General features: G+C 44.1%; 2 protein-coding genes across 4 annotated transcripts in view; one reads left to right on the top strand and one right to left on the bottom strand.

The window, feature by feature from the left end:
• Positions 1-1,321: 1,321 nt before the first annotated feature.
• Positions 1,322-8,759, bottom strand: LOC131384412 (uncharacterized). Its single transcript, XM_058445414.1, has 4 exons — positions 8,703-8,759; positions 8,232-8,598; positions 7,860-8,038; positions 1,322-1,397 (listed from the first exon to the last, which is right to left on the bottom strand). Exons 1-4 carry the CDS (start codon positions 8,757-8,759, stop codon positions 1,344-1,346), a joined length of 657 nt encoding a protein of 218 aa, XP_058301397.1. The 3' UTR covers positions 1,322-1,343.
• Positions 8,547-11,740, top strand: part of NLK (nemo like kinase) — a 156,433-nt gene continuing 153,239 nt past the window's right edge. For all 3 annotated transcript variants that reach the window (XR_009215130.1, XM_032163239.2, XM_032163238.2), the window contains exon 1: positions 8,547-9,977. Coding sequence is in view for 2 of the 3 variants with exons in the window: in XM_032163239.2 (XP_032019130.1) it covers positions 9,520-9,977 (458 nt within the window). In the remaining variant the exon portion in view is untranslated. The remainder of the gene's footprint in view (positions 9,978-11,740) is intronic.

Raw genomic sequence — 11,740 nt, 5'->3', positions numbered from 1 at the left:
GCTCATGGTTGTCATCCCAAGACTTTGGAAGGCTGAGGCAGGAGGATTGCTTCAGCACAGAAGTTTGAGAATAGCCTGGGCTGTTTCTCTAAAAAGTAAAAAAAAGTGAGGAAGGGAACTACCTATCCCAAGTGGCTACTCTGTGTCAGGCATTGTGCTAGATATTTCCTATAGCAATATATGACCTTAGTTAATTTTCTCAATATTACCTTCTACTGCAAAATAGGTGTTATTATACCCATTGTACAGATGAGGAAACAAGCTCAAGTGTCAAGTGCCCAAGGTCAGACAGCGAGAAAGTTTTTCACAGCATCACATAAATGATAAGATTATATAAATAAGAGTGCATGTTTCAAATAAATATTGCAGACATTGAATGTCTAAATTCTTCAGGGGAGAGAGAGATCCAGAGGGACTTGTATCAGGAAAAATGCTTCACGAAAGATCTGAGGCTACAGCCCGGTGCAGTGGCTCACGCCTGTAATCCTGGCACTTTAGGAGGCTGAGGCAGGCAGATTCTAACGAGCAACAAGGAAAAACCCCAACTCTACAAAATACAAAAAAATTAGTCAGCTGTGGTGGCACATGCCTGTAGTCCCAGCTACTCAGGAGGCTGAGGTGAGAGGATCACCTGAGCCCAGAGAGGTCCAGGTTCTCAAAAAAAAAAAAAAAAAGACGACAAAGAAGAAGATCTGAGGCTCTAAGAGCAAAGCCTTGAAAGTGAGTAGAACTTAGGTAGAAGAGGTAGAAAGATAAGCCAGGCCCGAAGCATGGAGACAGAGAATGGACGGAGTGTGACCCAGAGGAATGTGTGTGTGAAAAGGTCAGAGGTGATCCTATTGCCTTCTGCTAACAGTTTTGGGTAAGAAATGTTAAAAAAAAGTATCATGCACCCAGTGAGGGAGGCCGTTGGCTGCCAGGCTTCAAAGGGTAAGAATTCTCCGCCTGTCCTTCCTGGTACTCCATAGCATCACTTCTTTGCCCCTTCCCTCCAGCTGTGGGTTACAGTGGGAAGTGGGCCAGCCCCAGCTTCATCACTCACTAGATGTGTGAGATTTGGTAAGGTACCTGGCCTTCCCGAGTCTGTTTCTTCATTTGCAAAATGGGACATATTGATGATTGATCACATGAGGTAACAGGTGTTGAGCACCCAGCACTGTTGAATGTGAGTTGCTCCTTTTGTAGTCCTTTAATCTTCCTGGGCCTGGCCCAAGTTCTGCAAAGTCTCTGCAGACAACTCATGGGGTGAGCCACTTCTTGGAAGAAATGGAAGATCACCTCCCACTTCCTGCACATTATATTCCTGCTTATGCATTCTGATGTCCTGCTTGCTTTTTTAGGCTCTAAGTGCTATCCTGCTGACTCACTTCCGACTTCTCGTTCATCATGCTCAGCTCCTGAAAATGGAACAAAATGGAAAAGGCCGGAAATTGTACTGTCTGGTGATGTGTTTAAGGGGCCAGCCACTCCACATGGATGGAATGCTGGGGACATGAACTGAGTGGTGCCCAAAATGATTTCTCCACTGGACACTTGGGACACTTTGCCTTGGATTGTAATACCTGTACTAATAATAACCATCCTACTTACTGCTAGCAAGCCCCAGGCTATGTGCTTTCCATGGATTGTCTCATTGAATTATCACAACTGCATATGTCAGGGAACCTCTCTATTTTACAGACAAGGAAATTTTTCACACTAAGATAAGTTAAGGAACTTGCCCAGGGTCATATAGCTGGTAAGGGACAGATTAAGGATTCAAACCCATGATCTAGATTTGTGCTGTCTAATATGGTAGCTACTAGCCACATGTGGCTAGTGAATTTTGTTTTCTTTTTCTTTTTTTTTTTTTTTAGATAGGGTCTCACTCTGCTGCTCAGGCTAAAGTGCAGTGGCATGATCATGGCTCACTGCAGCCTCGAACTCCCTGGGTTCAGGTGATCCTCCCACTTCAGCCTTTTGAGTTGCAGGGACTACAGGCACATGCCAACATGCCTGGCTAACTTTTTTCTTTTTTTAATAGAGATGGGGTTTCACTATGTCGCCCAGGCTGGTCTTGAACTTCTGGGCTCAAGCAATCCTCCCACCTTGGCCTCCCAAATTGCTGGGATTACAGGTGTGAGCCATCACACCTGGCCTCTTTTAACTTTTTAGTGTGACTACTAGAACACAAAATTTCATATGCGGCTCTCATATTTCTCTAGGACAGCACTGATCTAAACCATGAACATTATTATTTTGTTTTATTATACTTTAAGTTTTAGGGTACATGTGCACAATGTGCAGGTTAGTTACATATGTATACATGTGCCATGTTGGTGTGCTGCACCCAGGAACTCATCATTTAACATTAGGTATATCTCCAAATGCTATCCCTCCCCCCTCCCCCCACCCCCCACCCCACAACAGGCCCCAGTGTGTGATGTTCCCCTTCCTATGTCCATGTGTTATTGTTCAATTCCCACCTATGAGTGAGAACATGCGGTGTTTGGTTTTTTGTCCTTGAGATAGTTTGCTGAGAATGATGGTTTTCCAGCTTCATCCATGTCCCTAGAAAGGACATGAACTCATCCTTTTTTATGGCTGCATAGTATTCCATGGTGTATATGTGCCACATTTTCTTAATCCAGTCTATCATTGTTGGACATTTGGGTTGGTTCCAAGTCTTTGCTATTGTGAATAGTGCTGCAATAAACATACATGTGCATATGTCTTTATAGCAGCATGATTTATAATCCTTTGGGTATATGCCCAGTAATGGGATTGCTGGGTCAAATGGTATTTCTAGTTCTAGATCCCTGAGGAATCGCCACACTGACTTCCACAATGGTTGAACTAGTTTACAGTCCCACCAACAGTGTAAAAGTGTTCCTATTTCTCCACATCCTCTCCAGCACCTGTTGTTTCCTGACTTTTTAATGATCGCCATTCTAACTGGTGTGAGATGCTATCTCATTGTGGTTTTGATTTGCGTTTCTCTGATGGCCAGTGATGATGAGCATTTTTTCATGTGTCTTTTGGCTGCATAAATGTCTTCTTTTGAGAAGTGTCTGTTCATGTCCTTCGCCCACTTTTTGATGGGGTTGTTTGTTTTTTTCTTGTAAATTTGTTGGAGTTCATTGTAGATTCTGGATATTAGCCCTTTGTCAGATGAGTAGATTGCAAAAATTTTCTCCCATTCTATAGGTTGCCTATTCACTCTGATAGTAGTTTCTTTTGCTGTGCAGAAGCTCTTTAGTTTAATTAGATCCCATTTGTCAATGTTGGCTTTTGTTGCTATTGCTTTTGGTGTTTTAGACATGAAGTCCAAAACCTCCTTAAGCTGATAGGCAACTTCAGCAAAGTCTCAGGATACAAAATCAATGTGCAAAAATCACAAGCATTCTTGTACACCAATAACAAACAGAGAGCCAAATCATGAGTGAACTCCCATTCACAAATTGCTTCAAAGAGAATAAAATACCTAGGAATCCAACTTACAAGGGATGTGAAGGACCTCTTCAAGGAGAACTACAAACCACTGGTCAATGAAATAAAAGAGGATACAAACAAATGGAAGAACATTCCATGCTCATGGGTAGGAAGAATCAATATCGTGAAAATGGTCATACTGCCCAAGGTAATTTATAGATTCAATGCCATCCCCATCAAGCTACCAATGACTTTCTTCACAGAATTGGAAAAAACTGTAAAGTTCATATGGAACCAAAAAAGAGCCCGCATTGCCACGTCAATCCTAAGCCAAAAGAACAAAGCTGGAGGCATCACGCTACCTGACGTCAAACTGTACTACAAGGCTACAGTAACCAAAACAGCATGGTACTAGTACCAAAACAGAGATATAGACCAATGGAACAGAACAGAGCCCTCAGAAATAATGCCGCATATCTACAACTATCTGATCTTTGACAAACCTGACAAAAACAAGAAATGGGGAAACAATTCCCTATTTAATAAATGGTGCTGGGAAAACTGGCTAGCCATATGTAGAAAGCTGAAACTGGATCCCTCCCTTACACCTTATACAAAAATTAATTCAAGATGGATTAAAGACTTAAATGTTATACCTAAAACCATAAAAACCCTAGAAGAAAACCTAGTCAATACCATTCAGGACATAGGCATGGGCAAGGACCTCATGTCTAAAACCATGAACGTTATTAAATGATCATCAGACCAATGATTTCCCAATGTTTTTGATAAATTTTTGAGCACAACTCCTCAATTTGTGTATTCTTATTTATTCATAAATGCTATACATTGGCACTACTCTGTAATATTATGTACATTATAAAACATTGACAAAATGGATATTTTTAAAAGATGAAATAAAAAAATGAAACAGAAGTTGTACTAATTTCTTCCGGGAGCCTAGTGGGTCACTTTGTGCACCCCCCGCCATGGTGTGCACACACCATTTTGGAAATTCTTGCACCAGAGAGACTTAGAGCTCCTGGGGGCAGAGACTTTAATACAGATGATCCCTGACTTATGATGGTTTGACTTATGATTTTTCTAGTTTACCATGATTTGAAAGTGATGCCCATTCAGTAGAAAGTGTACTTTGAGTCCCCTTTCAAGCACTCTGCTTTTGTTTTCTTTTTTTTTTTTTTTGAGAGAGTCTCGCTCTGTCGCCCACGCTGAAATGCAGTGACATGATCTTGGCTCACTGCAAGCTCCACGTCCTGGGTTCACACCATTCTCCTGCCTCAGCTTCCCAGGCCGGCTAATTTTTTCTATTTTTAGTAGAGACGAGGTTTCACCACGTTAGCCAGGATGATCTCTATCTCCTGACCTCGGGATCTGCCTGCCTCAGCCTCCCAAAGTACTGGGATTACAGGCGTGAGCCACCGCACCTGGCCTCAACCATTCAGCTTTTCATTTTCACTACAGTATTCAATAAATTATGAGATATTCAACATTTTATTATAAAATAGACTGTGCTAGATGATCTTGCAGAACTGTAGGCTAATGTCAGCGTTCTGAGCATGTTAAGGTAGGTTAGGCTACGATGTTCAGTAGGTTAGAGTATTAAATGCATTTTCAACGTACGATGGGCTTATTGGGACACAAACTCATCATGAGTCCAGGAGCATCTGTACATCTATCTCCTCTCCCCCACAGTTGAAGTTAGCACCATGCCTAGATATAATTGGTGCTCAATACATGTTTGTGGAAAGAATAAATAACTCTTAATGTACAATTGTTTTCTCATGGATTAGATTTATTTATTTATTTCACGTGTATCAGGCACTTTCTATGTGTTATTATAGTACTATACTAAGCGCTGAAAAAGAAAGTTTACAAAGACTAAGCTCCTTTACTCTAGGCCTGTGCTTCTTAAGCTCTAGCGTTTGTAAGAATGACCTGGAGAGCTTGTTAAACAGATTCCTCCTCTCCTCCTCCAATTCTTATTCAGTAGCTCTGAAGTGAAACCAGATAATTTGCTGAACATCTAAGAAGCTTTTAGGAAACTACACTTTGGAGGAGAGTGCTGTGCATTGGAAAACTGGAAACATCTCAAATATTACGTGAGGGTGAGAGTTGAAGAGAATTTATATTGCATTTTCACTATTTGCCAAGCACGTTTAAATACATCATCTCATTTAACCCTCATATCGGCCTCATGAGTCATGTATTATTATTTCAGTTGAGGCAACTGAGATTGAGAAACGTTAGTTAAGTTGCCTAAACTATAGAGTAAGTAAACGGCAGAGCTTGGGTTTGTACCCACTTCTGCACTCAGTAATTCAGGCAAATCTGTAGCAAGTGTCTTCTTTTTTTTCAGGCACTGTCCTAAGTAACTGGGCATACAACATTGAGTGAGACAGACAAGCTCTCTGTCCCTGGTCAAACTCAACAAGCACTTAAAATATAGATATGAGGGAGGCAGTGTCATGGAGATATACAACAGAAACATATACTCTAGAACAGAGTTAGAACTTTCCAGGAAAAAAAGTAAAATTTACATGAAGACCTGAGGGATGAATTAGAGCAGTGAAGGATGGGCGGGAAATGTTTGGGGCTGAAGATATACATGAAGGCTGGAAAGTATTCAAGGAGCTGCAGGAAGTTCAGAATGTCTGAAGTGTGGAGAGTGGAGGGGAGAGATAAGACCCTTGAAGTAGGTAGGCAGGAACCAGATCATGCCAGGCTATTTAGGGGTACAGCCAGCCTTTTTTTTTTTTTTTTTTTTTTTGACAGGATCTCACTGTCACCCAGGCTGGAGTGCACTGGTGGGATCTCAGCTCACTGCAGCCTCTACCTCCCCGGCTCAAGCTATCCTCCCACCTCAGCCTCTTCAGTAGCTGGGTCTAGAGACATGTATACCACTAATTTTTGTATTTTTTGTAGACACAGGGTTTTGCCACATTGCCCAGACTGATCTCCTGAGCTCAAGGGATCCACCTACCTCGGCCTCACAAAGTGCTGGGATTACAGGTGTGAGCCACTGCCCCGGTCTCAGATTTGTATTTTTAAAAGTGTACTATGCCTCAGAGGGGGATGGATCAAAGGAGAGCTAGCTTGCAGGCAGGGAAATGGTTAAAGATGTTAGTGGCATAAATTTGGGTAAATGCTGTGTGACTGGGAAGTAGCAGAAGTGAGGGGGATTTAAAATTGTTTAAGACTTGACGATTCAGCCTGGGCAACATGGCAAAACTCCATCTCTACAAAAAAATACAAAAATTAGCCAGGTATAGTGGCATATGCCTGTAGTCCCAGCTACTTGGGAGGCTGAGGTGGGAGAATCACCTGAGCCCAAGAGGTGGAGGCTGCAGTTGGCTGTGATCATGCCACTGCACTCCAGCCTGGGCAACAGAGACCATGTCTCAAAAAAAAAAAAAAAAAAAAAACAGACTTGATGACTGGTTGATTGGAAGAGACAATGTGGACAGGCAAAGGAGGGATGGAAGATGACCTCCAAGTTTTTGAGTAAACTATGCACTTTCAGCAGGGATAAGGTTCTGTAAGCTTATTATTTCACATTTTAAAAGAAGGGTAAATTCAGATAAATGAAGTGATGTAAAGGAAAGATGCTATTTTAGTAAGATTTCAATGACAGAAACTTACTTGATAGAAAATATGGGAGAGGCTGGAGGCGGTGGCTCACGCCTGTAATCTCAGCACTTTGGGAGGCCAAGGTGGGAGGTGGGAGGATCTCTTGAGTCTAGGAATTTGAGACCAACCTGGACAACATATTGAGACCCTGTTTCTAAAAAATTAAAGAATCAGCCGGGCATGGTGATGCACATCTGTAATCCCAGCTACTTGGGAAGCTGAGGTGAGAAGATTGCTTGAGCCGGGAGTTGGAGGCTGCAATGAGCTAGGACTGTGCCACTGCAGTCTAGCCTGGGTGACAGAATGTGACCCTGTTAAGAAAGAAAGATGGAAGAAAATTATTATTTTTGTGGTCAAGTTTACTTTTTTTGTTTTAATTTGCACCAACAGCTTTATCATTTGTCGACACTGGATTTCTGAATGCCGGAGATTCCTCCTCTTTTTGCCAAGATCAGGATTAACTATGGAGAGGACCGGCCGTAGACTATGAACTGTCAGTCAACTGAGTTTCTTTTGTGACTGTCTTCTTGTTGAGTGACCTTGGACCTTGAGTTTCTGAAGCTCAACATTCCCTTTTTCTTCCCCTATTTTTTCCCCCACACTTTACATCTTAAGTGGGATATTAGACATCTCGGATCAGTGGACCAGTGATGATTTGGACTCCGCCTTCTTCGTCTAGGTCCCGCCCACTTTAGGACCCCACCCCTTCCCTAAGCCCCGCCCCTTGAAGAGGTTGTCTCGATATGACAGCAAATTCTCCACAATCCTGTCCTATAGGAGATTTAAAGGGTGGGACTTACATCAATCTTTTTTTTCCATTTGTTTTTTCCAGTGTCTATCTGGCCCAGGTTCCATCCCACTTCATTTTCAACCCAACGATTGGCTACTCTGTTCTTTGTCTCTGGCTCATGATTGGCTCTTTCATTCCGCCCCTCTCTTCCAGCTTTTGCAGGCGGGATTAGCACGCAGCTTCCTGCTCCTGCCAAAAAAAAAAATAAATAAATAATAAAAGAAGAAAAAGAAAAGAGGAGAGAGGCGAAAGAAAATGTCACAAAGATCTTTGCTTTTTAATTGGCTTCAAGCCTTGTCGGTCAAGCCAAACTCTGCTTTTGATTGGTCTTTCTATCTGCCCATCCTGAATCGGGGGCGGGATTTCCCCAGAAGACCCACACCTTGTTGCCACTGGCCGAACAGTGCGCCTGTCTGAAGCTCCTGGCCCAGGATTGGAGGCGGTAGCGGACAGGTGGGCGTGGATTGGCTAGGGCAGCCGGTCCGTGCAAGGCGGGGGCGGGGCCTCGGCGGCTGGTTGCGCGTGTCCGACGCTGGCTCCGCTCTATCCGGCTTTGCTAGGGGAGGTGAGTCCGGCCGCGGCGGCACCGGCGGCTGAGGAGGCGGCGGCTGAGGAGAAAGCGGCCGCGGCGGCTGAGGAGAAAGCGGCCGCGGGGACGGAAGCCGGGTGGGGGGGAGGGGGGGAGACGGAGCAGCCTTGAGCCCTGCGGGGCCGTCGCGCGGGGGACCCACCCGCTCTCCCCCCCAACCCTCTTCAGCAGAAGCAGCCGGCGGCGGGGGCAGGAGTCAGCCCGCTTCCGACCGTACCCCGCCCGCCTCCCGGGGCTCCTATTCTTTGGCCCCGGGACCCTAACCTTCTCCCGGGGCGGTTCCCTCTGTCTGGGCGTCCGAGCGCTGCCCACATCTTTCATTCCTTCCTGCACCTCCTTCCCTTCACTTTTGCCCCGGCTATCTCTCTCTTCTCTGTCCTGCTGTCGCCTCCTCTCCTCACTCCAGCCTCCTTCCCTGGCTCATTCTGCCCAGGAAAGTTTAGAACCCCCGCCCCCCCCTCCCCAATCAGGTCAACCTGACTAGGAGTAGGGGGAGATGTAGGAAGGCCTGAGAGTTCGAGGGGGGGGGAAGCTGGAAGCTGGTTTCCCGGAAAATTTCCCCCCATCTTCTCCATTTAGGGTGGTGGGAATTTTTTTTAATCCTGTTTTTGAGGAGGTGGTAGGTGTTTAGAAAAGGATGTGGGAATGGAAGGGGTAGATGAGTCAACCCTCTTTCGAGATTCCAAGGGTGGTGTGTTACCTGATCCTTTTCGTGTGTGGAGTTCAGGGGGTCGGGAGGTTTGGCCTTTATTCCCACATTCAAAGTTGGAACCTCCCCCAAATTAAGAATGGAGTTTTAGTACCCACTTGTGGCAGGAATCCTGGGGGGAAGGGGTCCTTTTTTCCTTTTTCTTTTCTTTTTTCCCTTTTTTTTCCTTTTGGCAACCCACACCCTTCCACACACGCTCACCCCAGAATTAAACACCAAGATCCTCTAACTTGTTTGGATTGACTGATGAAGACATAAAGCCAGTTACGCTCTATGTTTTTTGAGGTGGAGTGAGTGGTTTTTCTTCATTTTTAAATGGCCAAATGACAGCTTGACCCAGTTTGCTTTCCAATCAAAGAGCATTTATTTTGAATGTCTCTTTGTGGCGCAAGAGCCAACGCAAAAATGATGGCGGCTTACAATGGCGGTACATCTGCAGCAGCAGCAGGTCACCACCACCACCATCACCACCACCTTCCACACCTCCCTCCTCCTCACCTGCACCACCACCACCACCCTCAACACCATCTTCATCCGGGGTCGGCTGCCGCTGTACACCCTGTACAGCAGCACACCTCTTCGGCAGCTGCGGCAGCCGCAGCAGCGGCTGCAGCTGCAGCCATGTTAAACCCTGGGCAACAACAGCCATATTTCCCATCACCGGCACCGGGGCAGGCTCCTGGACCAGCTGCAGCAGCCCCAGCTCAGGTACAGGCTGCCGCAGCTGCTACAGTTAAGGCGCACCATCATCAGCACTCGCATCATCCGCAACAGCAGCTGGATATTGAGCCGGATAGACCTATTGGATATGGAGCCTTTGGTGTTGTCTGGTGAGTATCCAAAGAAAAACACAACCTCTCATGGTTTCTTCTGATGGTTGTCATTGGGTGAGTCCATCCTTCATGGTTTTCTCCATGTTGACCAAGGTGCAGCAAGCTTCTCAACCCAACTGTTGGAAGCCACCCTCACTTATGTGGTAAAGAGGCCTAATGCATTGGCTGTCTAGGCTCATGGCAAGTTTGGGTGGAGCACCTTCTCATGAGCAACACACATAAGTTTGCTGTCTACCAAACTTTTCTATTAGAACCTAAGCAAGCCACTGAACACAGGATCAGTAGATGAATGTATGGAATACTAATTCCTACAAAGACCTTGGTCATCTCGTGTGTTTGATTCAGTGGCCCCGTGGCATTAAATGTTAGCACCTGATCCAGACTGAATTCCTTTATAATACTCTTGTCATTAGGATATACTTTGCATAACTACTTTCCTATCCTTTCTGTCTTTTCACTTACTTTGTGATCGTGATCTCCAGAAGAAAGATAGGATCCATAGTTGAACCAGTTAAGATCATTGCTTGAGTGGTTTATTTTAAACCATAAAGCTACAGTTGAGAAGTATGTAGCTGTAGCCTTTTGATAAGAATGCATTAAATATAGCATCACACATGAGTACCACAAATGAGGTTAGTAGACTAGCTATGCAGTGGCCCACATTCAGTGTAATGTTTTAGTGTCATTTAGTGCCTCTTAAGTTGCTGTTATCTGTTGGTCAGTTGCTGTAGTAGGAAATAATACTTTTTTAACAAATGACCCTACCTTTGCTAGTGCTAGGATAGTTGCAAAAGCCTAAGGGCTTCTTAAATATAACATTTTGGTCTATTTGGTCTAACCTTAGAAAGATTGGTAGTTTATAATAAAATATGTTTGTTCCTATCAAAACTAGAATGAACTGGGTTTTCTCCCAAGGACTAATGATTCCACTTTGGATAGATGAATTGTATTTTCAGTGCATTCAAAAATTGTTACTCTAGAAGTGCCCATTACCACAGGAAAATGAACTCTTTGGAACTAGCCTGGTAAATATCTCCTTTCATCATTGTTTTTGAGGCTAAAATTGATGGGTGCATTGTTTATGCATTTTAACTGGCCATGTTATTTATATTTCAGATTTGATAATCTGGGCTACTAAGTGATCTCATCCATTTTTTTTAAAAAAACTAGTAGAGTCCAGTGTTTTCTCAGCTAGTCCCCAAGGAAGTTTCTGCTGCAGCATGGTCCTTTCTTCAAGGTGTGTGGGATTCAAGGTGGAAAAGAGTATAGCTGGTAATGGTGCCTCGGTCATTCTGCTCAGGGACCTGCCTGTTCCTGCCTTCCTCTCTTCCCTTCCACTGACTATCTCAGAGATCTAACTCTTGAGGATTTCCAAGCTTTGGTTGGGGGATGGAGCAGACAGGAAAACGGTTGTTCCTTGGTTTAAATTTTGTCATTGATTTACTAATAACTTTTAGCAGTCGTTTGGATCTTCTTAGATCTGGATGCTTACTTTCTTTTTTAGTGCCTTACATACGATGCTAAAAACTAGGGATACTGAAAGGGAAATGGGTTGCAGCATTCTTGAATATATTCAAAAGGCATTTTTCACTTAATATTTCTATCAAAAAGTGATGTGACTTGTAGCAGTCTTGACTTCAAGTTGGTGGCAAGGGAAGATTTTTTTATTTTATTTATTTATTTTTTTAAGGAAGGGGGCAATAAAGAACTGGAGTGCTGAAACATCTCACACAGCAAACGTTCTGCTAGTAGGTACTATG

The sequence above is a fragment of the Hylobates moloch genome, unplaced genomic scaffold (assembly GCF_009828535.3).
Source record: "Hylobates moloch isolate HMO894 unplaced genomic scaffold, HMol_V3 SCAFFOLD_10, whole genome shotgun sequence".
NCBI lineage: Eukaryota > Metazoa > Chordata > Mammalia > Primates > Hylobatidae > Hylobates > Hylobates moloch.
Note: the sequence above shows the minus strand (reverse complement) of the source record. Positions and strands in the feature narration are given on the sequence as shown.

Coding starts and splice junctions, on each gene's coding strand:
- LOC131384412 (XM_058445414.1), bottom strand. CDS start 8,759: ATGAAAGATGTGGGCAGCGCTCGGACGCCCAGACAGAGGGAACCGCCC. Junction 8,039..8,231: donor GTTCGGCCAGTGGCAACAAG/GTGTGGGTCTTC, acceptor TTTTTTTGGCAG/GAGCAGGAAGCTGCGTGCTA. Junction 1,398..7,859: donor AATGGAAAAAAAAGATTGAT/GTAAGTCCCACC, acceptor TTCCATTTTCAG/GAGCTGAGCATGATGAACGA.